Source organism: Saccopteryx bilineata, chromosome X, assembly GCF_036850765.1.
Source record: "Saccopteryx bilineata isolate mSacBil1 chromosome X, mSacBil1_pri_phased_curated, whole genome shotgun sequence".
In the NCBI taxonomy this organism is placed as follows: domain Eukaryota; kingdom Metazoa; phylum Chordata; class Mammalia; order Chiroptera; family Emballonuridae; genus Saccopteryx; species Saccopteryx bilineata.
In genome coordinates, this window is record NC_089502.1 from 138072884 (window position 1) to 138100448 (window position 27565).

At 43.9% G+C, this 27565-nt stretch overlaps 1 protein-coding gene and 1 long non-coding RNA gene across 5 annotated transcripts; both read right to left on the reverse strand.

The window, feature by feature from the left end:
- Positions 1 to 5769: 5769 nt before the first annotated feature.
- LOC136316855 (uncharacterized) lies at positions 5770 to 10705 on the reverse strand. Its single transcript, XR_010727811.1, has 3 exons — positions 10571 to 10705; positions 9841 to 9941; positions 5770 to 6105 (listed from the first exon to the last, which is right to left on the reverse strand). It is a non-coding gene; the product is annotated as an uncharacterized lncRNA (long non-coding RNA).
- Positions 10706 to 14982: 4277 nt separating this feature from the next.
- TCEANC (transcription elongation factor A N-terminal and central domain containing) lies at positions 14983 to 25876 on the reverse strand. 4 transcript variants are annotated; one of them, XM_066249163.1, is made up of 3 exons: positions 25818 to 25876; positions 19065 to 19260; positions 14983 to 16065 (listed from the first exon to the last, which is right to left on the reverse strand). In XM_066249163.1, exon 3 carries the CDS (start codon positions 16056 to 16058, stop codon positions 15003 to 15005), a length of 1056 nt encoding a protein of 351 aa, XP_066105260.1. In that variant the 5' UTR covers positions 16059 to 16065; positions 19065 to 19260; positions 25818 to 25876; the 3' UTR covers positions 14983 to 15002. The 4 variants fall into 4 exon arrangements, with proteins under 4 accessions (XP_066105260.1, XP_066105261.1, XP_066105259.1 ...); XM_066249164.1 differs by lacking the exon at positions 19065 to 19260 and adding an exon at positions 25235 to 25358 and having other exon boundaries at positions 25818 to 25859; XM_066249162.1 differs by lacking the exon at positions 19065 to 19260 and having other exon boundaries at positions 25818 to 25873.
- Between the last annotated feature and the right edge of the window lie 1689 nt (positions 25877 to 27565).

Here is a 27565-nt window from a genome sequence, read left to right on the forward strand (position 1 = left end):
TATTATTTTATTTAAAATATTTTTTAATTTATTGACTTTGGAGAGAGAGGAAGGGAGAAAGAGAGAGAAATATTGATTTGTTATTCCACTTATTTGTGCATTCTTCATTGATTGATCCTTATAGGTGCCCTGACTAGGATCAAACCTGAAACCAACCAACTGAGGTACCTGGCCAGGGCTGGCTTATTATTAATTTATGTGTGTGTGTGTGTGTGTGTGTGTGTTACTTTGTAAGATTGCAAAGCATCGAAGTAACTAAAAGTCTACCATGTAAAGTTTTCAGGAGCATCAATTTATCATGGAAAATAATAAAATAAACATTTTTTAATTTCAGATATGAAATCTATAGAAGCTCTGGAATTTTTGGAATGTTGCAGTTCCACTTAGGTAGTGCTAATGTGCAAAAGAGAATTTCCAGAATTAATGACACTGGGGTTATTCTTTGTAAAACTGCTTTAGAAAAATTCTTTAAATGATGTCATTATTTGGAATAAAATGGATGTTTATGTGGAGAAAAAAAGAATCCTCGTGTAGTTTCTTCCACCATTCACTCCTCTATCCAGTTATTGCCTTGACAGTGGAAGAGTAGAATGGGTCACAAGACTTTTCCCTGGAGGGCAGGTTTGGGGGACCTTTGTGGTGGAACGTGTATGGTTGGCAAGCCAACACAAATTAGGTTGATGCTCTCTATCTCTCTTGCTCCATGAACTTGTTTGCTGACGAAAACCATTTAAGAGCTGACCTAGTTTAGCACGCTTCATCTAATTAGGATCATGTTTATATTCTGTAAACATCCATTGCATCACTCATGGAGGAAAAAGAGGTCAAGGTTGCTAGGCACTAATGATTCCTTTCCTTAAATGACACCTACTCATTAGTACATGAGCACTGGGAGTTAATATCCCTTTCCGAGCTAGAGTTGGAAAGAAATCACTGCTGGTATCTCTGATGAAAAGCTACAAGTGGGCCCCAGATTCAGATATAATAAATACTTATCATTAAAATTATGACAGGGGCCTGACCAGGCAGTGGCACAGTAGATAGAGTGTTGTCCTGGGACACTGAGGACCCAGGTTCAAAACTCTGAGGTCACCAGCTTGAGCATGGGGTCACGGGCTTGAGCATGGGATCATAGACAGGACCCCATGGTCACTGGCTTGAGCCCAAAGTTGCTGGCTTGAGCAAGGGCTCACTGGCTTGGCTGGAGCCCCCTGGGTCAAGGCACATATGAGAAAGCAATCCATGAACAACTAAGATGTCACAAGTATAAATTGATGCTTCTCATCTCTCTCCTTCCTGTTTCTCTGTCCCTGTCTGTCTGTCTCTCTCTCACTAAAGAAAAAAAAAAGCAAACAAAACAACAACACTCCAAAAAAACATTATCTCCCCAAAAAATTCCTTTTCTAAGTCAGAAGGAGTTAATGTGTTTATTTGCAGCTACAAACTCTGAATGGTACACAACTAGCATGCACTAGCTTACTGTGATTCATAATGTAAATGCAGGCACATGGCATTACGCGTCTCTCAACACTTCATGTCAGTTAAAGCTAAGCCATGCTGTGGGAAGAAGAAAAATCACCACTCCCCCACCCCCACCAAACTTCAGTGGCTTATAAAAAGCAAACATTTAGCCACAGCGGGTAGCTCAGTTGGTTTGAGTGCTGTCCTAATATGCCAAGGTTGCAGGTTCAATCCCTGGTCAGTGCGCATGCAAGAACCAACCAATAAATGCATAAATAAGTGGAACAACAAATTGATCTGTCTCTCTCTCACCCTCCCTTCCTCTATCTCTAAAAATCAATAAAAATTTTATTATTAAGAAAAAAACAGAAAGATTAACTGGCCCTGGACAGGTGGCTCAGTGGAAAAAAACCCAAAGATTTATTTCTCATGTAATGTCCTCATGGGTCAGTTGTGGTTCCATTCTATGTCATCTTCCCTCTGGACCCAGGCTTATGAACCTGAACTAATGGAGCTAACTCTGTCTGATATATTGCAGGTCTCGTTGGCTGAGAGTAAGAGACCAAAATATGATAATATCCCTTCGGCTCTTAAAATCTCCACCCAAGAAGTGACATTCATCATGTCCACCTAAATATCATTGGCCAGAGCAAGTCCAACATTGTGATGTGCAACTCTTCTGAAGCCAAGGGCACTGATCTGAGTGCTGTGGTGTTCTAGAATTGTCCCCCTGGAAGGGTCATCAAATATTTGAACAATAATAAAATCCAACTCCACTCTTATGACTCAGGGCTTTGTTTTATTAATCTGGTAAGCTTCAAATTCCATAACATGGATTAAATAAATTTATTTGGAATAAATTATTCTTTCTGGAGATTGGAATCGAAACATTAATAATAGTAACACAATCTAGTTTATTAAAATTAGATGCAGTGCTTTCAAAGTGTGGGGTGAAATATGCAGAACAGAAACATGTGTGAACTCATATTGAAATTCCACTCCCACTGGGAAGTAAAAATTGATGTTACAAAATTGCATTAAGCATCGAGCATGCACAGAGTTAACCTTGGTGCTTTGAAAGATACAAACATAACTTGATGGACAATGAAAGAAAAAAAACACATGTCTACAAATACTATAAAACAGGGATAAAATAGGGGAGACAGAATACAGAAAACTGACCAGATGAGCTGAGTGTGAAATCCCTGAGCCTAGGGACGTAATGGAATAATGTGAGGAAGGGACTACTTTACAACAAGCCATACATTCAAAAGCACAGTAATTCAATGCCAGACGGTATGTGTGTCTGGAAGGAGATACGCAGGGAGGAAAAAATGATCCTACATGTTGCTAGAATCCCAAACTTTAGTACTCACTAAAAACAGTGCCTTACTAAATGCAGTGGTCACAGTGATAAAATTTGATTGAACTCACCTTTGCCAATTAAGTTAAGAAATAAGGGGAAATATCCATATATCCTTCTTCTTAGAGAAAAAAAAATTATATGACCTTTATCTTGTAGCTAAGAGTCGAGTTTTTCTGAGGACAGTATGTCAAGTTTTGCATGTGGTTAACCAAAAATAATCATTGACACAAAAGTTTGAAGAAGTGTAATTGTGACAGGTGTGAATGTTAAATTATTTAGGTAAATTCAGTTAAAGCTGCACTTTAAATAAAGGTCAGCACAGTTCCTTTGGTTAGTAAAATGTGGTTTACTTTTTGAGTTTAAAAGAAAAACAAGTCATGTGAAAGAAGCCAGTCATAAAGAGCCATATGTTGTCTGATTCCATTTGTATGAACTGTCTGGAGTGGGCAGACTCATTGGGACAGAAAGCAGATGAGCGGGACCGAGCTCTGGGGGTGGGGGGTGGAGTCACTGCTCGAGGGACTAGCTTTCCTTAGGGGATGAAAGGGTTCTGAAATTAAATAATGCTGATGGTTACACAGCTTTGTGAATACAATAAAAATCACTGGATTGTAACAAAAATAAGTAAACGCACATGAATTTTTAAAACTCACAAGTTGCAAAGTGTTTATATATATGATTTGAGGATGATTACTTTCTTTAATTTTTTTTTTTTTTTTTTTTTTTTTTTACAGAGACAGAGTCAGAGAGAGGGACAGATAGGGACAGGCAGACAGGAAGGGAGAGAGATAAGAAGCATCATTTCTTTGTTGCGATACCTGAGTTACTCATTGATTGCTTTCTCATATAAGCCTTCACCCTGGGGCTACAGCAGAGCAAGTGACTCCTTGCTCAAGCCAGCGAACTTGGGCCCAAGCCTGTGACCTTTGGGCTCAACCCAGCGACCATGGGGTCATGTCTATGATCCCACGCTCAAGCCAGCGACCCTATGCTCAAGCTGGACAGCCTGAGCTCAAGCCAGTGTCCTCAGGGTTTCAAACCTGGGAACTCAGCACACCAGATCGATGCTCTATCCACTGCACCACCACTGATCAGGCGTCTCAACTATATTCTTATTAAATACTTGTAGGGTCTTTAGACAAGTAAAACAATGAATATAATTTTATTTTTTTTACCTCCTTTGCCTTATTTATCTCTGGCAAAAATGGTATTGAATACTAAAATGGAAAACAATAGCGAGAAAGGGAGAGCTCAGAGGACAACTGGGCAGTTATGTATACCCTGTGACCATGTATGGCCTGACACTTTGTATCTGATGCTCAAAGATACTGTTCTGGGAAAAACATGTTTTCTCTTTCCAATTCTTCATTCTTTCCACTCTCAAATTGTTTTGCCTGTTGTAGACTACAATCACTCCCTCTAAACTTGTTTTTAATCCTTTACATAGATGTACCTATGTATTGGTGTCGTATTTCTAGATTGTCTGATTTCTTAAGTGCATTAATTCAACAAATATTTGTTGAAGACTTTCTATGTGCCAGTAACTGTCTGGAGGCTGGGGATAAGCTGTGACCCAAAAAGACAAAAGGACAAAAATCCCTGCTCCTATGGAGTTTACAATTGAGTGGGAGTTGGGGGGCGACAGACAGTAAACAATATCAATAGTAAAGCATTGTTTTTCAACAGAGAATAAGCTCTGTAAAAAAAAAAAAAAGAATCTGAAAGGGTCCTTGGGGATATAGTAAAGAGCCAGGGAAAGCCTCACTGCCCACGATGACATGTAAGCTAGGGTTTGAGAGAGGTAAGTCAAGTCATTGGGCATCTGAGCTAAGAGCATTGCAAGCAGAAGCAGCAGCCAGTACAAAGGTCCTGTGGTGCGTGCCTGGCACAGTCAAGGACCAGTACGGAGGCCAGTGACCCACTGCAGGCCTGTAAACAAATTGTTTTCAAGATGGAAGCAAGTATGTAAATGCTGCTGATAGGTTTCCTGGCTGAGAAGTGTCCCTTGAATTTAGCACTGTGGAGGGTGGAGAGAGTTGTGACCAAGACCAGTGGAGAGAGTACTGCTAGCTAGGAACTCAGGCATTTCATCCAAAGGTGTGACTGGGAGGCAGAGTTCACAGGTCCAGTTGCTGTGGTCAGGACAGCATTGTGCAAATCGGAACATGCGTAGGCCTCACTGAGGGCTTTGTGACAAGGGAGATTCGGATTCTGTAGGTCTCAATGGAGCCCCCGTTTCGGTATTCGCTCTCAGGTGATGCCGACACTGCTGACACCAGGGCCTCGCTGTGAGTAGCGAGAGTGTAAGATTGACTTTATCTGCAGTTTCTTTTCTGAGTACGGATCCTACCACGGACGTATATGGCAACTGCTCAGGGTTGATTCTAGATTTTCTAGGTTCCAGGGGCTTAATATCATTGACAGTGCAGCTCAAATCTGTGCTTGAGAAATGAGGAAGAAACCGAGAGAAGTGGGGAGCAATGATTGTGGAATGAAGCTTTGGCCCTGTTTGTTGTGCGACTGAGAGAGGAAGGGGCTTTCTATGGAGAAAATACAAAGGCCAGGACCCAGCAAGCTGCTGAGACAGTGGCCACTGGATGCCAGCTGTCTCCTCTATTTGTCAGTGAAGCTGGCAGGGCGCCTCTTAAGGAGACCCCTTTGAGGAGGACTGCCGTATTTCTCCATGATAGGTATGAATAAAGTAGTTCCATGATAGGCATGGACAAAATGACTCGCTGAGATAAATATCCAATAGAGATCCTGTCTCCAATTCCCTCTCCATTCACTTGATTTTTTCATAATAGCTTTATTGAAATATAATTCAGAGACCATACAGTTCACCCATTCAAAGCATATAATTCAATGGTGTTTATTCAGAGCTGTACAACCATTACCACAATCAGTTTCTAAGTGTTTTCATCACTCCCAAAAGAAGCCCCCACACCCTTTAGCTATTGTCTCATTTTTAAGTATTAAAATCCACTCAAAGGCTCGACAATGTGTGAGAGTTCACAGAGCGGGGGGGGGGGGGCAGTAGACGTCCATCTGTTGTATGAGAACAAAACTGCAGAGATGGGAGTCCTCAATGGAGAAGACACTAAAGGCAAGGCACGGGGGCCTCGGAGAAGCCAACACTGCGTCCACTTCAACCCGGGAGTTCTTCCTGGCAGACATGGTGAACCTCCACTTCAGCTCGTCCCGACAGAGGGGCATGTTGCCCCCCTGCCGATGGCAAGAGCTCAGTGGAACCCTGGCTGGATAAGCCCTGGGGGACGCGCCTTGTGGGTAGGGAAGGAAAGTGGAAACTGGTTTGCAGCGCTGTGCCTTCGGTCATAGGCATGGCAGGTGGGGTCCGGCCTCACTGAGCACCCTTAGATATGTCTTAATTCTTGGTTTCCATCTACAAAGGTGGATTTTGCAAATTATGATACCATTTTGATGATTTAAAAGCAGCTGCTGGGTGTGGAAGCAACCCAAGTGCCCATCAATAGACAAGTGGATAAAAAAGCTGTGGGATATATATACTAATATATATAAACTAATATATATATATACTAATATAAAGCAATATTGAATATCAACTATAATTGAAATTTTTTTTTAATTTTTATTTATTGATTTTAGAGATAGAGAGGCTGGGAGAGAGAAAAAGAAACACTGATTTGTTGTTTCACATATTTATGCATTCATTGGTTGGTTCTTGTATGTGCCCTGACCAGAGATCAAACTCGTAACCTTGGCATATCAGGGTGACATAGTAACCACTTAGCTACCTGGCCAGGGATGAAAAACATTTTGTTTTTTTGTTTGTTTGTTTGTATCAAGTGAGAGGCAGAAAGGCGGAGAGACAGACCTTTACGTGTGCACCCACTGCGATCTACCCTCTTGCTCAGCAACCCAATTATTTTAGCACCTGAGGCAAGGCCATGGCGCTATCCTCAGCGCCTGGGGCCAGCTTGCTCATCTGAGCCATGGCTGCGGGAGAGGAAGAGAGTGGGGAGGGGTGCGGAAGCAGAGGTCACTTCTCCTGTGTGCCCCGACCAGGAGTCCAGCCTGGCACCTGCACAGGTGGGCTGATGTTCTACCACTGAGTCAACCAGCCAGGCCCCCCCCCCAATTTCTTTTTCCAAATTTTTTAATAAAATAAATAAAAGCAGCTGCTGGGAAGCACTCTATATCTGTGTTTTTATACGTTTTGAAAGTGAACATATTCCAAAAATAATAAGAAAATTTTGAATGACCGATATTTTAATTTGCTTATTAATTAGATCAGTAAATTTCCCACAGCTGTTTTAGATTTTTTAAAAACATGAGTCATCATTAGACAAAAATTAATGACTATTTGTATTCCTCTATTTGTACCTTGTTTATATTTGAAAAGAAAGCCAGAAATATGCCCAACAAATTAATTTTTTTAACTGTCCTATAGAATGCTTGCAATAATTTAACAAAGGATGCAAAACAGCTTGGCTATTTTGTCATAATTATTATCTGTATTAAATATTTTCCCTAGGCCATACAGACAAAAGAATGAAGACATAAAAGTCACTAGGTTTTATAGAAGGCTCTGGCCGGGTTGTTCAGTGGATAGAGCATCATCCCAGCACACAGAGGTCATGGGTTCGGTCCCTGGTCAGGGCACATATGAGAAGCAACCAATGAATGTACAAATAAATGGAAAAACTAACTGGAACAAAGAGTTAATGCTTCTATCTCTCTCTCTCTCACCCTCTTCCTCTCTCTCTCTCTCTCAAATCAATGGGAAAAAAAATCTATTAAAAAATAATTAAACCTGACCTGTGGCAGTGCAGTGCTGAAGCATCAGCCTGGAACGCTGGGGCTGCTGGTTCTAACCCCTGGGCTTGCCCGGCCAAGGCACATGCAATGAGCAACTGCTAGGAGTTGACGCTTCCTGCTCCTTCCCCCTTTCTCTCTCTCTCCTCTAAAATCAAGAAATAAAATCTTTTAAAAAATCTTTTAAAATTAAATTTTATAGAAAATGGTATTTGAAACTGTATATACCTATAGTCTTCAAATTCATAAAAATATAAACATATAAATATCTTTAAAAGCTACACATTCTTATATTTTAAAAGATAAGTATTTTGAAAATCACTTCCTTTTCAGAAAATCAGATAACACAACATGTGACAGCAGAAGGTTCAGGAAGGTCTCCCTGTGCTAGGAAAGCGGCCACCCACGCCATTTCCCTGGCTATGTCTCCATCAGAGGAAGGAATCCACAGCCAAGGTCCAGTCTCCAAACCACATGCTCTTGTCATTGAAAAACCAAACCCCGGATTTAAAAGAAAAAAGCCTTGAACCTCATGTGGAACTAACAGGAAGCCCGGCCCTTTCTGGAAGCAAACTGATATGCCAAAGACACCCCCACCTGTTTTATGAAATAGTCCTGGCTTTGTTTCTATGTCCCCTTGGGCAAGTAACAATCTCTTAGCTTCCGTTTTCTTACCTCTAAAATGCTAGCAAGGCACCCTGGCTGGCTAACTCAGCTGATTAGAGAGCATCACTCAAAACACCAAGGTTGCAGCTTCCATCCCTGGTCAGGCCACACACACAGGAAGCAACCAATGAATGCACAACTAAGTGAAACAACAAATGAATGCCTTTCTCTCTTTCTGTCTCTCCTTTCTTCTGTCTCTCTAAAAATGAAACAATAAAAATTTTAAAAAACCACCTGACCAGTGGTGGCGCAGTGGATACAGAAAGCATCAATCTGGAATGCTGAAGTCACTGGTTCGAAACCGTGGGCTTGCCTGGTTGGGCACATATGAGAAGTGGCTACAGGCTGGTGTTTCCCGCTCCTCCTTCCCACCTTTCTCTCTCTCCTCATCTAAAATCAACAAATCCTCTGATTTTACAGAGGATGGGGGTGGAGTAAGAAATATCAACTCATAGCTGCTTCACTTTAGTTGTTCATTGGTTGCTTGTTGTATGTGCCTTGACCAGGCAAGCCCAGGGCTTCAAACCAGTGACCTCAGCGTTCCAGGTCAGTGCTCTATCTACTGTGCCAACACAGGTCAGACTCATTGTGGTTTTGATTGGCATTTTCCTAATGACATTGACATGTTCTCGTTGGCTATTTGTGTATATTTTTTGGAGAAATATCTTTAAGTCCTTTGCCTTTTTTTTTTAGACAGAGATAGAGAGAGGGACAGACAGACAGACAGGAAGGGAGAGAAATGAGAAGTATCAACTCATAGTTATGGCACCTTAGTTGTTCATTGATTGCATTCTCATATGTGCCTTGACCGTGGGGTTCCAGCCAAGCCAGTGACCTTGGGTTCAAGCCAGTGACCTTGGGCTTCAAGTCAGTGACCGTGGGGGTCATGTCTATGATGCCATGCTCAAGCTGGCAACCCCGTGCTCAAGCTGGATGAGCCCGTGCTCAAGCTGGGACCTTGGGAGTTCGAGCCTGGGTCCTCAGTGCCCCAGGCTGGCACCACCACCTGGTCAGGCAGTCCTTTGCCCATTAAAAAAAAAAAAGGATTGTTTGTTTTGTTGTTGAGTTGTCAGAGTTTTTTATGTATTCTGAATATTAGCCCTTTATCAGATATATGATTTTGCAAATATTTTCTCCCATTTTGTTGGTTGTTTTTACACTTTCTTTATAATGTTCTTTACACAAAGTTTTTAATTTTGAAGTCTAATTTATTATTTCTTTGGTTGGTCATACTTTTAGTGTCATATGTAAGAATCCATTGCCAAATCCAAGGTTATATAGATGTACCCATGCATTTTCCTCCAAGTTTTATGTAAAAATCAATAAATAAAATCTTAAAATTTTTTTTTAAATGTTGGCAGAGTGCTTATGAAAATTATATGAGATGCTTTATATATATTTTAAGTGCCATTAATCTAGTGAGTATGGTGATGGAATATCCTTGCCCCTCCTCTGCCTGATTAACTTCAAGATTTTCCCGAAGAGTCACAGCCTCTGTGAAGCCCTCCCTGATTGCCGCGCATCCCCTCCCACCTCCCTCTTCAGTCTCTTACCATGTAAAATGACCACTAGCCACATGGCATTGGTATTTCGCCAGCATTTGTGGGCCCTGAGGCCTGGGATGGAGTCTTGGTCATTTCTTTGCCCCCAGCACCTGGCAAAGTGTAAAGAAATGTGCAATCGTTCTGCATGGTCTTCCTGATGTGACTAACACACAGTCACATCTCTGGAAACCTAATTTTAAAATAATATTGCAAATGAGATTATATGCAGTTGTCATAGGTTCTTCCTTTTCAGTAGTAGTCAACCTGGTCCCTACTGCCCACTAGTGGGCGTTCCAGCTTTCATGGTGGGCGGTAGCGGAGCAACCAAAGTATAAAAAAAGATAGATTTAACTATAGTAAGTTGTTTTATAAAGATTGATTCTGCCAAACTTAGTGAAAATCCGACAGAGTACTTGGTAAGTAATTATTATTACATGCTGTAACTTGCTGTCACTCTGCTTTATAAATTTTATAAAGTAAAGTGACTTCCCTACTTTATAAATCACCATGACTGTGGAACCAGTGGGCGGTTAGAAAATGTTACTACTAACAGAGATACGAAAGTGGGCGGTAGGTATAAAAAGGTTGACTACCCCTGCAGATTGTGGGTTCTTCTGAAAGCAAGAAGGTGCCTTCTATAACCTAGGCCCTATGGTGAATACCTCTGAGAGATAATATATATATTTCAGTCCAATATTTTGCATTTACTGGTAAGTTATAAATAACAAAGCAATCTGACCTAGAAGATGAAGGCCCGGCCTTGCAGGGCTGTGGAGCACCGCCAGCTGCCAGTGGCGGGCTTCCTCACTGGTCCTTGGAAATGGAAATCAGGAATGAAAGGAGCCTCTGATCACAGGAAGGGCTAGGGAAGAGACAGAGCGGCAATTGTACCAACTTCTGATCTGAAAGAAGTGACAGGGACAAAAGCAGAGTAGTGTGGGAAAACCCATGAAGAGAGCCTTTCTGCATTCAGGTATAACAACTGAGGTTTGTACCCGATGAAGAGCACCTCCTCATCACCATGGCAACCAGGATCCAGGCTATACTTGCGCTGTGTGGAGTTTCTGTGCTGTTTGCTGTTTTTTATTATGGGCTATAGGTAGGGACTTTAGGGTTGATTGTATTTTATGAAACATCCGCTTGGAATACTACCAATGTAGGGAGGAAAAAAAGTTGTTTTTCTTTTATCTGTTTAGGTTCTTGGCGGGGCTCTGTAACGAAAGACAGAGAACAAGAGGAAACTGACCGTTGCTATGGCCACTTACAGGTACCTAGCAGCCACACTTATTTAACATAAGTTTTACGTGACATGGGAGCTTTCATACGTAAATAACTACCCAAAGAAATGGTTCACCCCGTGTTTTTATACTAGGTTTGATGAAGAGTGCAAAGTCATGGGAAATGTGCTAGGCTAAGGTTAGGAGCCCAGGGTAGTAATCTGGGGAAACCTGGTGAGGCCTGTCCCTTTGGGTTCCTCTCGTCTCTCCATGCAGACAGAACAACAGCCTTTACCTTGGGGGTGGGGAGGTCACCTCTCCCTTGAGGAGCCTATGACCTGCCTCAGGGGGGAAAGGGGAGATCCGAGAGTCCTTCCCGTGTCTGCCATTTCCAAATTCCTTCAGCTTAAAATATCCAATGAGCCAAGGTGCCATATTTGGGGGCAGCATGTCCTGAATGACATCATCAAGGGCTTTGTCAACTCTAAGGAGACAGAGCTGTCTCTGTGTACTCGTGTTTGAAACTAGGCATAGGAAATTTGGACTGTTGCTATGGCCACTTACAGGTACCTAGCAGCCACAGAGATCCTTCCTAAAGGTCATTCAAATCTTATCACTACAAACTCCCTAGCTTCGAGGGTTTCCCAAGGCTTGGGAAAACCCAGAGTCCTTATTATGACTGACAGGGCCTCAATGAGCTCGATGGTTCTCTAACGTCCCCTCTCCCCTTCCTCCCCCTTCCCACTGCACTGCAGCCCCAGCGGACCCTTGCTGTACCTCCTCTGTGACGCGCACCTTCCCATCCTAGGGCTTTTTCCTGTAAAAACGATTTTAAGTTAAATGAAAGATCCTTTACCCTGAAGCAGTAAAAAAAAACAAAACAAAACAAAACAAAACAACCCTTTATTTTTAGAGAATAAGACATAGGATGTAAAAGAAAGACGATCTATGCTTAGAAAAAATAATACTATCTCCTATCTCATTGGCTAAATGAATAAAATCCAGATTACTATTCTCCGAACTTTAGTCACAAAAGTCTCTAACGAAGTTAATACAAAATGAAGAAGACTACGCAGACTTTTACATCTTGGAGAGTAAAAGAATTTCCATTTCAGGTGCTTTCATCTACAAATTTAGTTTGTAAAATTCCAGTATAAATAAAAACTACCCTCCAAAAAAACCCAAACCCCAAAACACACACACAAAAAACCCCTAATCAAAAAGCCTCCACTGGCATGCACTAATCACACTTGCTTTTTGCATACTGTGGTCTTTTAGACCCATGAATAGTTTTTAAGACCATTCCAAGTCACATGAAACCACACTTTGTGAAACGCAGAGTTTTAGGTGACTTTGCAAGTTTCTCTTTGAAAGACGAACATGTCACATCACAGTCAGCAGCCCTGGGAAGTCACAGGGAGAGAAGAGATCAAAATAGAATTCTCACTTGGTGGCCTCACCCGATCTCTTCAAAATCATTTGAAAACACAAAGCTCCTTCAGTTTTGTGCACTTTGGGGGGAATTCTGCCAGGAGGCTGGTAAACTGTACGTGTGCTTAGGCTTCAGAGTGCTGGCGGAGCAACTTAAGAAAGTTAGAACAGGACTGGTAAAATGTGTGCTGCCTGACCAGGCAGTGGAGCAGTGAGTGGATACAGAGTCGGACTGGGACGAGGACCCAGGGTTGAAACCCCGAGGTCGCTGGCTTTAGCGTGGGCTCATCTGGTTTGAGCAAGGCTCACCAGCTTGAGCCCACGGTCGCGGGCTTGAGCAAGGGGTCACTCGGTCCGCTGTAGCCCCCTGGTCAAGGCACATAAGAGAAAGCAATCAATGAACAACTAAGGAGCTCCAACGAAGAATTGATGCTTCTCATCTCTCCCCCTTCCTGTCTGTCTGTCCCTATCTGTCCCTCCATCTGTCTCTATAAAAAAAAAGAAAAGAAAATGTGTGTTATCTAGGCTGTAGATAACTCAGAAGTAAACTAGTTAAAACTAGTACAATTAACATTTATGAATTTTTAAAAGGGAAAAAAAGCTATAATCACGTAGAAGGCTTGTGTTTAAATGATTATATTGATTGGTTCAACACTGTTTGCAAGGCCTCAAAGAAGTCATTTCCTCTTCAGCTAATTAGCTAGAGACATGTCGGTAGATTCAAACGCTGCAGCCACAGACCTTCTCTGCCAGATTAATCCCTGCTTTCACATGAGCAGAACTGGGACTTCAGACCTAGACGGGTTCAGAGCATGCCACCCCAGGTGTGCCACCCTAGCACAAGGAGTATTCTGAGCTGCAAACAAACGAGAAGAATCAGACACAGGATGAGCTGTCTGCCCTCCCTGAGAGCAGAACGAACATTTCCCGCATGAACTCCATAGCGGGGAGGAGGTAGCTAACTCGCTTATCACCAGAGATGAGAAGGCACTGAGCCGACACTCCACAAACCAACCTAGTAACCATGACCCTTTACTAAGCCCTCCATATTTACCTTCCCAGTTTGCTGCCCTTGGAAGCCTAAAGCCCTTCCCCTTTGTCTTGTCACTTCTCTACAAATTTATTTTTCTTTGTTAAGATGCCATATAACCCCAAGGTGCCATATAACCACCCCTTTGTAGTACTCATCACTGAATTTGTCCTGCATGTAGGACACTGGGAGTGTCGATACACTGGTTTCCGCTCGTTGATCTGTCTTTCCTCAGTCTAATTTGCAGCCTTCCAGTTACAGAGCCTAGGAGGTTTCTGTCCTCCCCCTACAAACCTAATACGCATGCTCTTGAGACATGAGGACTCCTCAACACCGAAACCAAATGTCACAGCTGAAGGGTTTATATGCCCAGGAGACCTCTGCAAAGAAAAATAAAAAATACGTGACTGCTTCACTAATCAAGAAGTTGAAACAAAATGCTGTGGGATTAGTCGTAGGTTAACTTTCGTGCCTTAAGGGAAACCTGTAAAGTGAGTAGAGAGAGGGAAAATAACAAAGCTCTAGTTAGCCAATGTGGGAGCCTGAAGGCACCATTCAGTTAGTCCCATACCTCCAGGAACACATTTCTCGGAAGGCAATACTGAGGCGGTCTCCACAGTGAGTGTGGAGGAAGAAACCCTGGGGGAGTTCGAGTCCGGCTCTCTATGGTTGCGTAGCTTGGGCAAGTCACAGCACGCCTGCGGACCCGTTTCACCGTCTGTCAAGTCTACAGAACAACCGTCTTTTCCTAGAGCCGTGAGAATGATCAAGGGAGAGCTTAGGTATGAGCAGTCCTCAATTCTGGTGATGTCTTAAAATAACCTGAGGAATTAAAAAGTAAATGTTGACACTTGTGGGGTTGCAGCCCACACATTCAGATGGAATTGTTGTAGGGTGGGCCCTCAGCCATGGCGGGGTTTCAAAGCTCCCCGAAGGATTCTGATAAGCAGCTCCCGCTGAGAACTCCAGGCCGATTGCTAAGGTAGCACTTCTCCCTTTCTGTCAGTCTGTGGCAGTTTATGGATTCACACGAGAAGGGACAATTCACAGAGCTAGCACTACTTGCCTCTTGTCTTCAGAGGTATATTCTGCTGTTTTGTGAGACATTCTGGAAAACAAATACTAAAGTGGCGCTTCTCAACTGCCTTGAACGGGGATCATGCAGGGACCCTGCCAAAATACAGATTCGGATTCGGTAGCTTGGGGCCTGAGAATCTGCATTTCTAACCTGCTCCTAGGTCCTGCTCAGCTGCTCTCAACAACTGTGAGGGTAGCAAAGCACTAAGTGGCCACAAAGCGCAATGTAAACGGGCATCCACCCTCTCTCCAAACCATCACCTTTTAGTGCAATGGTGTGAACTTCAGCAAACGACTCTTCTTCTTAGGGTTGTTTTAAGACCAGTGGGGATAAGATTTTTAAAACAAGCATAAAAGGGTGATACAAATAAAAGGTGCCAGTCTGGTGTTCTGTTGTTGAGAACGTTTATTTGCGATTACAAGCACACCCAGTCGCTATGGTACCACTGCTCCCCACATTCATTACAGATGGCATAGGTCATCATCTCTTCGTCCGGGTTTGACCTCCGCACCCAGCTTGGAAGGAACAGTGTTCCTCTGGCGATGACGGTAACCTTGCAATTGAACTTCTCACAGCGCCTGCATTTGATCTTCTCTGTCCGTGTGCCCTCAGTCACCTGGGGAAGGCAATGCTCCCGTATGCCAGACTCCGTGTAGGAGGCTCTCAGCCGCTTCAGCTCCGGGCTTGCCATGTCCATGACAGTCATCTGGGCAAATTCTCTTGGCGACACGGTCCCAGAGAGTAAGTTTTGTTGTAAGTGAGAATTTTGGGGATTCTTCAGATTGGCGACTTTGCTTCTGATACACGTTTTATATTTTTTGAGGTTCTTTGAATAAAGGGTAAAAATGTGCTCTTCAATCTCTCTTGCAAAGTTTTGCCACAGTTCGGCTTTGGGCTGATCGGCGGCAGAACTAGCTAAAGCTTCGGCGAGAAGCTCTGTGCATTTCGTTCTCACGCGCACTGCAGCATCCAGCCCGCTGGCTCTCTCGTCGTTCGACTTAGGGTCACCACCCCGGACATGCTCTTCCTTACGCTCCAGTCCACTAGGGCTGTTTTCTGGCACAGGCATTTCAGTGGCTTTTGCCAGGACATCTTGGGACGACGGCAGAGAATCAGGACTGGAGCCACCCACTATCTTATCTTGACTTGAGTCATAAGAAAGTCCTGAATTTTTGTCATTTCCACCAGTACATAAGAATTTCGGGCTGTCCCTTGGTTTGAAATGAGGATCCTTATAAAGAGCTTTCCATTGTGATAGCAAACACTTGGCTTTCCTTTTCAAAGCCGCCGAGGGGCAGTTTCTGAGAACCCCGTACACAGCCCTGACCACACCCGTCTGCTGGAGAAGCTCCTCGGTCACACGCACAGTTTCCAGCTCAGTCAGGTGGCTGCTCAGAGCCCCGAAGTTCCTTTCGGATGTCAGCCGCTCAATCAGGGAAGCTCTGGAAGCCATCTGGGTCTGGTCAGACATTTCACGGCTGCAAAGAGAAAAAGGTTTCCGTTTTCTTAGACTTGTGTTTGCCAGCCACATATTCCTGAAGGTGGCACAGCGCTTTCTGTCATTTACCTATGTTTTCTAAAGGATTTAGGTAGTAAAAATGAGTGTGACATGTTAGAAAATGGGGCCTTCTGTGTGGCATGGTGTAATTTCAAAAGTTTGATTCTCAGTAGTTAAAAACAAACAAATAAATAAAAAACGCCACTGCAAACAGCTTCTGCATTAACAGCTGCTTAAAGGAAGCTTGCGATAAAATCTGCTATAACTCTTGCCACCTCTAGTTTTACAAACCAATGAGCTTTCTGGATCCTGATTTGTCAGTGCCCTTGCATGGAATTCAGTGGTCACGTGGGGATGAAATCAGGCCAGTGTCAACATCAACAGGGTACGGCTGAGCAAGGCTATCTAATGAAACCACTTGCTGATTTTATCATCTCGATGTGGTACTTTTCCAAACAGAAGAGAATTAGAAACAGGCCAAAAGGGGATCCATTTAAATGTTCCAAGGAATCTAAAGAAGTCATGAGCTAGCAAAGGTTGGGAGGCAGCTGGAGCCAGGTCTGACGGGCCCCAGAGTGTTCAACAAGCCCCACTGTGCTGACTTTCGAGTCTTCTGAATAACAGGGTAAAGGTTCAGAGGAAGGGAGCTAGAGGGTTTGTGACTTTGGACTAACTGCCCCTAGGCCAGAGTTTGGTTCTGTTCACTTTTTTCCTTAACTTTTAGGTGTAAAAAGCTGCTTGATTATTATGTCTATGTAAGTCATACCCAGGACAGGCAAACGCTCACTTGACCTATGCAGTCTACTTTTCTCTTCTCAGAATATACATAAGCTCGCCTACAAGATGCCTGTGGGGCTGGCTATGTCTGCCCACCTGGTCTGGATGGGAACATAAGCATCTCGATGGCAGGGACCCTGTCTTCTAAAAACTTAATGACTCACATTTTACAGCACTTGATAGTTCACAACCATCACTGAACATACACAGGCTACCGACACTGAGGTGATTACAGAGGGGCTGAATGCAGTCTTCTTAGAAACTATGTGACAAGTGCTGTAAGAGATAACGTCCTTTGAGTTAGCAAATCTCCCTCCATCAATTTACTTCGAGGAAATGAGAGATGCTGAGGCTTGGTATACGAGAATTTTCTTCAAAGTGAGAAGAAACTAGAAGTTCCAAAATGGTTAACTTCCACATGAATGTTCATAGCAGCATTATTCATAACAGACAAAAAGTAGAAACATGGCCTGACCTGTGGTGGCGCAGTGGATAAAGCGTCGACCTGGAAATGCTGAGGTCGCCGGTTCAAAACCCTGGGCTTGCCTGGTCAAGGCACATATGGAGTTGATGCTTCCTGCACCTCCCCCTTCTCTATCTCTCCCCCTCTCTTTCTCTCTCCCCCCTCTCTAATAAAAATGAATAAAATCTAAAAAAAGTAAATAAATAAAATTTTTTTTAAAAAGTAGAAACAACCCAAATGTCTATCAACTGATGAATGAATACACAAAATGTGGTCTAATCTACACAATGGAATGTTATTTAGCAATAAAAAGTACTGAAATTCTGATACACGCTACAACGTGGATGAGCCTTGAAAACATTATGCTATGTCAAAGGCACAGAGGACTGACTGCACGTTGTATGATTCCATTTATATGAAATGTCCAGAACAGGCAAATCCACGGGGACAGAGAATAAATAAGCAGTTGGCTAGGGCTGGAGGCAGGGGGGACCGGGAACAAGCGAAGACCAGGCATGGGAGGACCAGTGGGCGGAATGAAAAGGAGAGTGGTTGTTAACGGGTAGAGAGTCTTTCTTGGGGGAGGTGGATAATCTTCTCTAAAGTTGGTTGTGGTGACGAGTTGTGCAACTGTCCATATACTGAAAACCACACATACCATTAAAATGAACCATCTTAACCCTTTTCTAGAATACAGTTTAGAAGTGTTAAGTATATTCAGTGTTGTGCAACCAACCTCCAGGACCCTTTTCATCTTGTACACTAAAGTAAACACTTTAAATAGGGGAATTGTATGGTATATAAATTATATCTGAATAAAGCTGCTATTTAAAAACAACATATAGGCCCTGGCCAGTTGGCTCAGTGGATAGAGCATTGGCCCAGTGTATGGACATCCCAGGTTCGATCCCTGGTCAGGGCACACATGAGAAACGACCATTTGTTTCCCTCCTTCTCCCTCTCCCCCTTCTCTCTCTCTTCCCCTCCTGCAGCCAGTGGCTTGATTGGTTCGAGCACTGGCCTCAGGTGCTGTGGATAGCTTGGTTGATCCAAGCATCAGCCCCAGATGGGGATTGCCAGGTGGATCCTGGTCAGGGAGCATGTAGGAGTCTGTCTCTCTATCTCCTCTCCTCTTACTTAAAAACTTTAAGAAAATAAAAACAATATATAGAGTCACAACAATTATACTTAAAAATCACATATGAAAAGGCTGAAAATAGAAACACAAAATTTTAGACTGGTGATTTTTGTTTGTCCTCTTACTCATCTCTGTATTTTCTATGATGAATATGTATTTTCTTTCTTTTTTATTGTGAAAGTGCATTTATTAAAGCTGGGGACAGTGAAACAAGAAAAGCTTAAGACAGAAAAAGCCAGGGAAGAAAGACTAGGTAGGGCTGCCTTGGCTCACTTTTGGAAAGTCGGAGGAAAGGGGTCTTGGAGACCGGTTCAGGGGGTTAGCCTTGGACAAAATCCCACTGCCCTGGTTGCAAGTCTAGTGGGGACCCTTAGAGTTTAGGAGATGCACGGCTGTGGGGTAAGAAAGGTGTGGGTGTGCTTCTGGGAGGGAGAGTGTGCTGAGTATGTATTGTTTTCATAATCAGAGAGTTATTAGTCTAATATAATTTCATGATAAACTCTATATACATTTAAGATATACACCTACTGATAAACAGCAATGTAAATGGATCAATGGACTTTCACTCTAGAATCAGAATACTGGAAAGGTAGCCCATTACCTGTGGCTTGCATTCAGATTAGTCTTCACAGTTTCCTCAGAAGTCTGTTGCTGACTCTGAAACAGCTAACTCTCCCCTCAAACTTTCCCACCAATGTAAGAATGAAGTACCCCTGGCCATGGCTATGAGGCCTCCTGGTGCTTCCCTGCGAGTCAGCTCGGGGATGGCCAAGGGTCCAGCTCTTGCATTTTTACACCTGGAATGTAGACAACTCAGGCAGTTGTTTTTTTTTTTTTTCATCATGTAATAGTCACTCATTGGGCAATCAATTCAGGATCTTAAGTTGCTATTTTTCTAATTATCAAGATTCAGTACTTCAAGATCATTGTTTTTCCTTTTTAAGATTCTACTCCTAAAGACTGAAAACAGTAAAAGAGGTCTTCCCCAAAATCAAAGGCTCAGTAAACAAAGAACAGGCTCTGGCCAGGTAGCTCAGTTGGCTAGAGCATCGTCCTCATATTCCAACTTTGTGGGTTCGATCCCCAGTCGGGCACATACAACAGTCAACCAATGAGTGCATAAATAAGTGGAACAGCAAATCAATGTTTCTCTCTCTATCCCTTCCTCTCTCTCTCTAAAATCAATAATAATAATAATAATAATAATAAAGAACAGGCAAGATAGCACAGAAAAATTAAAAATGCACACCCCCTTGCCTGACCAGGTGGTGGCGCAGTGGATAGAGCGTCGGACTGGGATGCGGAAGGACCCAGGTTCGAGACCCGAGGTCGCCAGCTTGAGCGCAGGCTCATATGGCTTGAGCAAAGAGCTCACCAGCTTGGACCCAAGGTTGCTGGCTCCAGCAGGGGGTTACTCGGTCTGCTGAAGGCCCACGGTCAAGGCACATGTGAGAAAGCAATCAATGAACAACTAAGAAGTCGCAACGCGCAACGAGAAACTGATGATTGATGCTTCTCATCTCTCTCCGTTCCTGTCTGTCTGTCCCTGTCTATCTCTGCCTCTGTAAAAAAAAAAAAAATAAAAAAAAAATGCACACCCTCAATTGCTAGATATTTGTCTCAAGATTGTCCGCCTGAGCTCTCGGTATCCAGAGGAAGGCAAGCAGCTATGTCATGATGATGACGTCACAAGTCCTCCCCCACTTGCTGGAAAGTTTCCTAACAAAGAAGAAACAGCCACCGTGCCTGCATTCTTTATTCCTTCTACATACACTAATACCGAAGAAATCAGGATTGGAGTTCACTGGATGTTAGTTAGCAAGCTGGTTAATAAGAGACAGATCTAGAGTCCCCACAAGGAGATTAGGCAATATTTAACTTAGGTCAGAATTTCTCAACAAAGGGTCAGAGTCTCAAGGAGATTCTGAAGGGAAACTGAACGGTGGCTTCCGGGCATCACTGCCATGAGAGTAGCCGTCAGGCATCCCAGCACACGTATTCCTTCATACGAACATCCATAGAAGGTAATGCACTCAGGGGCAAGCACGTTTGCTCTTCACTCCATATGCTCCTCTAGTTACCTCTCCTCTCTATTTATTCACTTTCAATTTTTAACTGTGGTAAACTACACGTACCACAAAATTTACCATCTTAACCTGTTTCAAGTGTACAGTTCAGAAGTGTTAAGTACACTCAGTGTTGTGCAACCAGCCCCCAGGACTCTATCTTGCAAAACAAACTGTACCCAGTAAACTCTAACCCTCCCCCCCATTCCGTTCCTTTCTCCCCCTAAACCCACAGACCCAGGCAACCTCCATTCTACTTTTCATCTCTATGCTATGAATTTCACTACTTTAGATACCTCATATAAGGGGAATTACACAGTCAGAGGGTCCTCGGGTTGCCACAGTCTCTCCACATATGACATTTTGAGTTTATGACGCTCACTCCCATAAAAACTTAAAAAGATTGAGACGTGTTTTGGCTTATGACATTAGCAACGTACTTATGGATTACGTGGGCAAACTAGTTTGGTTGCACAGGACTGAAGAAAACACGGTACAGTGTACACTACAGTATATGTATGTCCTTTTTCTTTTTCTGTGGCCTAGTTGTGTTTCTATGTTCTAGATTATGATTTTACAACTGTGTTAGGATAGGGAAGTGACTTAGGCTAGGACGTGTTTCGACTTACACCAAAATTCTGGTTATATCGCTGTCGTAGGACCTGAACTGTGTAGTAACCTGAGGACCCCTGTATTTATCTTTTTTGACTGGTTTATTTCAGCTAGCATAATATCGTCAAGTTTCATCCGTGTTGTAGCATGTGTCAGGATTCGCTTCCTTTCTAAGGCTGAATAGCATTCCATCAAATGAAGAAGCCACATGTTGCTTATGCATTTATCCACCGATGTACACTTGGGTTGCTTCTACCTCTTGGCTCTTATGAATAATGCTGCTATGAACATGACGGTATAAACACGACTTCAAGGCCCTGCTTTCATTTTGAGTATGTACCCAGAAGTGGGATTGCTGGATCATATGGTAATTCTATTTTCAATGTTTTGAGGATCTGCCATAATGTTTTCCATTCTCCTTTGTATTTTCAACAGCATTTAAATCCTGTCAAACTTTCTATTCCCCTGTGGGACAATCATGTGAACATAAAGCATTTAGTACTCTAGGAGGTTATAGTTTGGAAACACCTGGGATGCAAAATTTAAGAACTGCTGTAAAGAGACAAAGTAAGCTGTGTGTTCAGTTTAGAGTTCTACACAGCTCATTCCACACACATTTATTATGTATCTAGTACATTACAGGTGCTGAGCCTAAAGAGATACTCTCCGCCTTGAGTGAGCTGACAGCCCAGTGGAAGGAGTCAAGACAAAAAACTGAGTCAATGAAACTCCCCAAGGATAAACCACGGGGACACGCATAGGAGGGATACTGAAACCGAAGGTGGGCTTCCCGTCACCTGGCCAGCTCCAACTCCTTCCTCACCGGCTTCACGGCCCTTTGTGAGCGGGGTCATCCTCTAGTACAGACTCAGCCAGATACTCCCACATTTCCCCCATCCAGCCCGTCAGGGGTTCCCTCTGCTCTCGGGCTGGAGCCAAGGCCCTCGCCAGGTAATGAGAAACCGCCTTCTAGCCCCCTCAGTGCCCCCGCTGAACCACTGGCTGGCACTGCCCCCCTCATGGCTCTGGGCCCTTGCTCCAGTAGCTGCCTGGCCTGGCTCATCTTTCACCATGAGTGGCGCTCAATTCTCACTGCAACTCTGAACCATCTGGAGAAATTAAGCAGCAAAAACAAAAACAAACAATACCAGGCCCCAGTCTGACAGAATATCACAATGAATTAGAAGCTCTGAAGGTAGGCTGGGTGTTGCTTCAGCTCTGCAGGTGATTCTGATTTAAACCAGAGCTGCCGCCACTGCACATGCGCACTCCCTCCCCGCAGCAGGACCACGCCAGGTATGCAGCCAGCCGCAACGCAGCTCCTGGTCCCGCTCCCGTACTGAACACTCAGAACCTCTCTGTGATTTGCTAGATACCAATTAAATCAGGAAATATTAAAACACATGCCTGACCTGTGGTGGCGCAGTGGATAAAATGTGGACTTGGAATGCTGAAGTCCGCAGCTGGAAACCCTAGGCTTGCCCGCTCAAGGCACATATGAGAAGCAACTATGAGTTGATACTTCCTGCCCTACCGCCCCCCCTTTCTCTTTCTTTCTCTCCTCTCTCTCTAAAAAAAAAAAAAAAAAATCAATAAATAAAATCTTAAGGCCTGACCTGTGGTGGCGCAGTGGGTAAAAGCGTCAATCTGGAATGCTGAGGGTGCTGGTTCGAGACCCTGGGCTTGCCTGGTCAAGGCACATGTGGGAGTTGATGCTTCCTGCTCCTCCTCCCTTCTCTCTCTCTCTCTCTCTCTCTCTCTCTCACTCTCTCTCTCTCCTCTCTCTAAAAAATGAATAAATAAAATCTAAAAAAAAAGGGGGGGTCATGCTATGCACTTGGACCTCAAAATAGATTCTTTAAAAAAAAAATCTTGCCTGACCAGGCGGTGGCGCAGTGGATAGAGCATCGGACTGGGATGCAGAGGACCCAGGTTCAAGACCCCAGGGTCCCCAGCTTGAATGCAGACTCATCTGGTTTGAGCAAAGCTCACCAGCTTGGACCCAAGGTCGCGGGCTCGAGCAAGGAGTTACTCAGTCTGCTGAAGGCCCATGGTCAAGGCACATATGAGAAAGCAATCAATGAACAACTAAGGTGTCGCAACGAAAAACTGATGATTGATGCTTCTCATCTCTCTCCGTTCCTGTCTGTCTGTCCCTATCTATCCCTCTCTCTGACTCTCTCGCTGTCTCTGTGAAAAAAAAAAAAAACTTTAAAAAAAACCCACAACACCTCCTGGGCACAACTGTCTGAGAACCTCGGTGATGGCAATGTTAAGTGTCATGACGCACCCAGTTCCCGGCATCCATTCCCTCGCTTACCTCTTAACAGCAGAAGGCAATGGACATTTATTGAGCAACTCTATGTGCCCTACACACTCATGTCATCTCAATTCCCAGAAGAACTGAGACAGGCTTATCTCCATCTTACAGATGAGGAAATCTGTTAAAAACATCACGGGTTTGCAAATTGTTTTTTCATGGTGCGTATCACATTAAATGTTTTTTTATTGTCTGTCTTCTCCTCAAGAGTATAAGAATGACTTGTTTCATGCACTGATATGCACCTGGCGAGCACCTGGCCAGTGCTATTATTCAACAGATCCTTTTTGTTAAGTGACTGAAAAGCATTCAGGATGCTCTCTCCTGTCTTCTTGCAAACCTAATTCTGTCACTACATATCACCTGGCTTGTCCCCACAGCACCTAGGCTCAGGGTCCCCTCATCTTCTTTCACGAGGACTAACCTCATCTCAGATCTAATGTAAAAAAATTAACAAAAATTCTAGTTAAAAAAAGCAGCAGCAGCAGCAGCATGCCAAGCCACTTGGGGATGAGGAGAGTCAAAAGGAACAGTTCCCAGAAGTGAGGTGAGCACACTGGGAAACTTCATGACCATTCTGTGACTCATTTTCTTTATCTACAAAATGGGGGAAATCCACAACCTAGGATTAATATGAGAATTAAACTAGATCAGGGGTCCCCAAACTTTTTACACAGGGGGCCAGTTCACTGTCCCTCAGGCTGTTGGAGGGCCGGACTATAAAAAAAAAAACTATGAACAAATCCCTATGAACACTGCACATATCTTATTTTAAAGTAAAAAAACAAAACGGGAACAAATACAATATTTAAAATAAAGAACAAGTAAATTTAAATCAACAAACTGACCAGTATTTCAATGGGAACTATGCTCCTCTCACTGACCACCAATGAAAGAGGTGCCCCTTCCAGAAGTGCGGTGGGGGCCGGATAAATGGCCTCAGGGGGCCGCATGTGGCCCCCGGGCCGTAGTTTGGGGACCCCTGAACTAGATAGTCCTTATAAAGTTCTTAGAACTACACCTGTCACACAGTAAGCCTGACTGACAATTATACAGGACGACCATTAAAAGGTTTACATATATCGACCATACCAGGCATTGTTCTAGAACAGGGGCTTGGCAAACTTTTTCTTTAAAGGGACAACTAACTTCGGAGGCAGTCCAATTTCTGTATGTATTACTCAACTCTGCTGCTCTTGTAGCAGAGACAGCAATCACTGACAATACATAAATACATGGTATGGCTTTGCTCTAATAAACATATTCAAAGACAGGCTGGCTGGACTCAGCTGCAGAACATAGTTTGCTGGTCCCTTCTAGAGCAGTGCTGCCCAATAGAAATAATGCGAACCACAGATAAAATTTAAAATTGTCTAGTAGGCACATTAAAAAACAAACAGGCAAAATTAATAATATATTTTATGTAACCCAGTGTACCGAAAATACTGCTATTCCAACATGTAATACATATAAAAAATTAGGATACTTTATATATTTTTCATACTAATTCTCAAAAATTCGTTATTTTATTCTTGCTGCACAATAGTTTGAATTAGGCACATTTCAAGTACTCAATAGCTTTATGTAGATAGTGGCTACCATAGTAGACAAAGAAGTTCCATAGGATATCCTAATACAAATGTTTAGATACACACCTATACCCCTAGCTTCTGAATACATAGCAAAAATAGTTTATACATCGCCACCAAAGTGGGCCCTAAATATGTGTAGACTAAATGCATATAAAGGCTTGGAAATATTAATTCTACATACCGTATGGGCAAGGTACAAACATCTGGCCTAAACCCTGAAGAGCGGAAAGATCAAAGAAAAAAGTCCAAAAGCCGGAAACAAATCAGCAGTAATCCAGATCTGTTTAGCTCTTCAGATGTAAGATCTAAAGAGAAAATTTAAGTTTCTAGATGTAACCCACACACACCTCTCCAGCTACACAGGGAGCCCCTTCTTCTATGCAGAGAAACGCCAAATGTCAGGGGCCTCGCAGGTTCTGAACTGTCATTTGATGCTGCGCTAGGGCCCTCTACGTTATGATGATCCCTAGCAAAGGTGCAGCGAGTGGAAGCGACCAGCCCAAGGGCCCGCTCTGGCCTGGGTTCGGGTTTCAGTGGGTGAGGCGAACCGACAAGCCAAGCCTGCTGCGAACCGTCCCAAGGTGACAGCCTGGCACCCAACCCACAAGCAGCGGCGGCTCCGAGGGATCTGCCAACCCTGGCGACCTCGGGTGGGGCAGAGAAGGGGACAAAGGAACGTTCGGGTCTACCCCGCCCAGGGCGCACCGAGACCCTCCCCGAGCGGGGGTGGGCAGAGACCCAGGCGAACCCGAGGACTGGCTCACCGAGAAGAGCAAGCGGAGCGGGGAGCCCTAGGCAGCCTCCGCGTCCAGAGAGAACTCCCGTTACCAGGGCGGGACCACGAAAACTCAACCAATCAAAGCTCGTAGACTGGAGTATAGGGCGGATTCGGCGCATGCGTGCTAGGGCAATAGCGCCTGCGCAGAGCGACCAGCGGCCGTGGGGCTGCCTTTCAGCCGCTAGCTGAAGGTCAACGCTGGGGCGGACACTGCAACGTCCCAGCACGAATGTGAAAAGCTATCCGGGATAATGTTTTGAGCAGCAGAGTTTGTTGAACTTCTCTACAACGCACCCTTTCTGCTTCCAGTCAAGACAGTGCTCAGCTAAATATTGACAAAGTTTGGACAAAATGTTCGTTATCTATTTAATGCAGCAATTAATTCCACAAGTATTTATTGCACCCCTTAGCATACCTCAGTTAATGTGAAAGTAGTAGACGTTAAGTAGCCGTGTGCATCCCGCACTGATCACCTGCACACATCTTTTCCTGCAAGGGTCCAAAAGAACCAAAGTGATGGTCGAACTAGAGAATGTGGCAGCCTCCTTTGCTGATCCTCTCGTATAAGATAACTAGAAGGGAAAGTTTCTAGGAAGCAGGGCTTTGCTCTGGATTGCAGGCTGTCAGGAAGCAGGGCGAGTCTACGACTGAGCAATGTAATAAGCCTTACCTAGAAGGAAGACCAGACCAAGATTAAAGCTGTAATTAGTAAAAAAGCAGCAGTGACTCTTTTAAAACCCGTTAAAATACAGCAGGTCCATCCTGGATGTAGGCTAACAGACTTTAGTTTCAAAAGTTTATTGCTATAAGATTATTTCTATCACAATAATTTATTGAACAGTCTGGGCTCTGTAGGAGTGTATGTTAAGAAGAAACCCTTATTTTTTTCCCTCATTATTGCAACAAACGTGTTGACTCTCTCGCCTGCACGATGCTTCCTCCAGGGCTGGAGCCTGAGGCCTGAGAAAACCCCACAGAGCTTTTCTAATTACATACTTTCAGGTGCAAAGAAATTATCTTATTTTTTTTGGAATTTTTTTTGTATTTTTCTGAGGTTGGAAACGGAGAGGCAGTCAGACAGACTCCCGCATGCGCCCGACCAGGATCCACCCGGCATGCCCACCAGGGGGCGATGCTCTGCCCATCTGGGGCATTGCTCTGTTGCAACCAGAGCCATTCTAGCGCCTGAGGCAGAGGCCATGGAGCCATCCTCAGCGCCCCGGCCAACTTTGTTCCAATGGAGCCTTGGCTGTGGGAGGGGAAGAGAGAGACAGAGAGGAAGGAGAGGGGGAGGGGTGGAGAAGCAGATGGGCACTTCTCCTGTGTGCCCTGGCCGGGAATCGAACCCAGGACTCCTGCATGCCAGGCCGACGCTCTACCACTGAGCCAAACGGCCAGGGCCATCTTATTTTTTAACTTGTTAAACAGTCCATTCTAACCTAATACAAAAAACTCATTTACTCATCCAATTTAATCAAAGCTCTGCCTTTCCTCAGCTCAGATGTGGTGTTTGTAACTCTGTGGAACAGCAAAGGGAAAGCCGTGGATCAATTCTTCATTCACCGATTGCCCCCTTTTTTTTACTTATTCCACTGTTTTCTGGTCTCTCTCAGGGGAGGGCAGGAGGAGGGAGGAGTGATAAAAAGGTCTTATTTGATTAGTGTTGTAGGTTGAATGGTGGTCACTCCTTCCAAAAGATATATACACTTTCCTAACCCTCAGAACCTGTGAATG

Bases quoted from the DNA above. Each gene is read 5' to 3' on its own strand.
- TCEANC (XM_066249163.1), bottom strand. From the start codon at position 16,058: ATGTCTGACCAGACCCAGATGGCTTCCAGAGCTTCCCTGATTGAGCGG.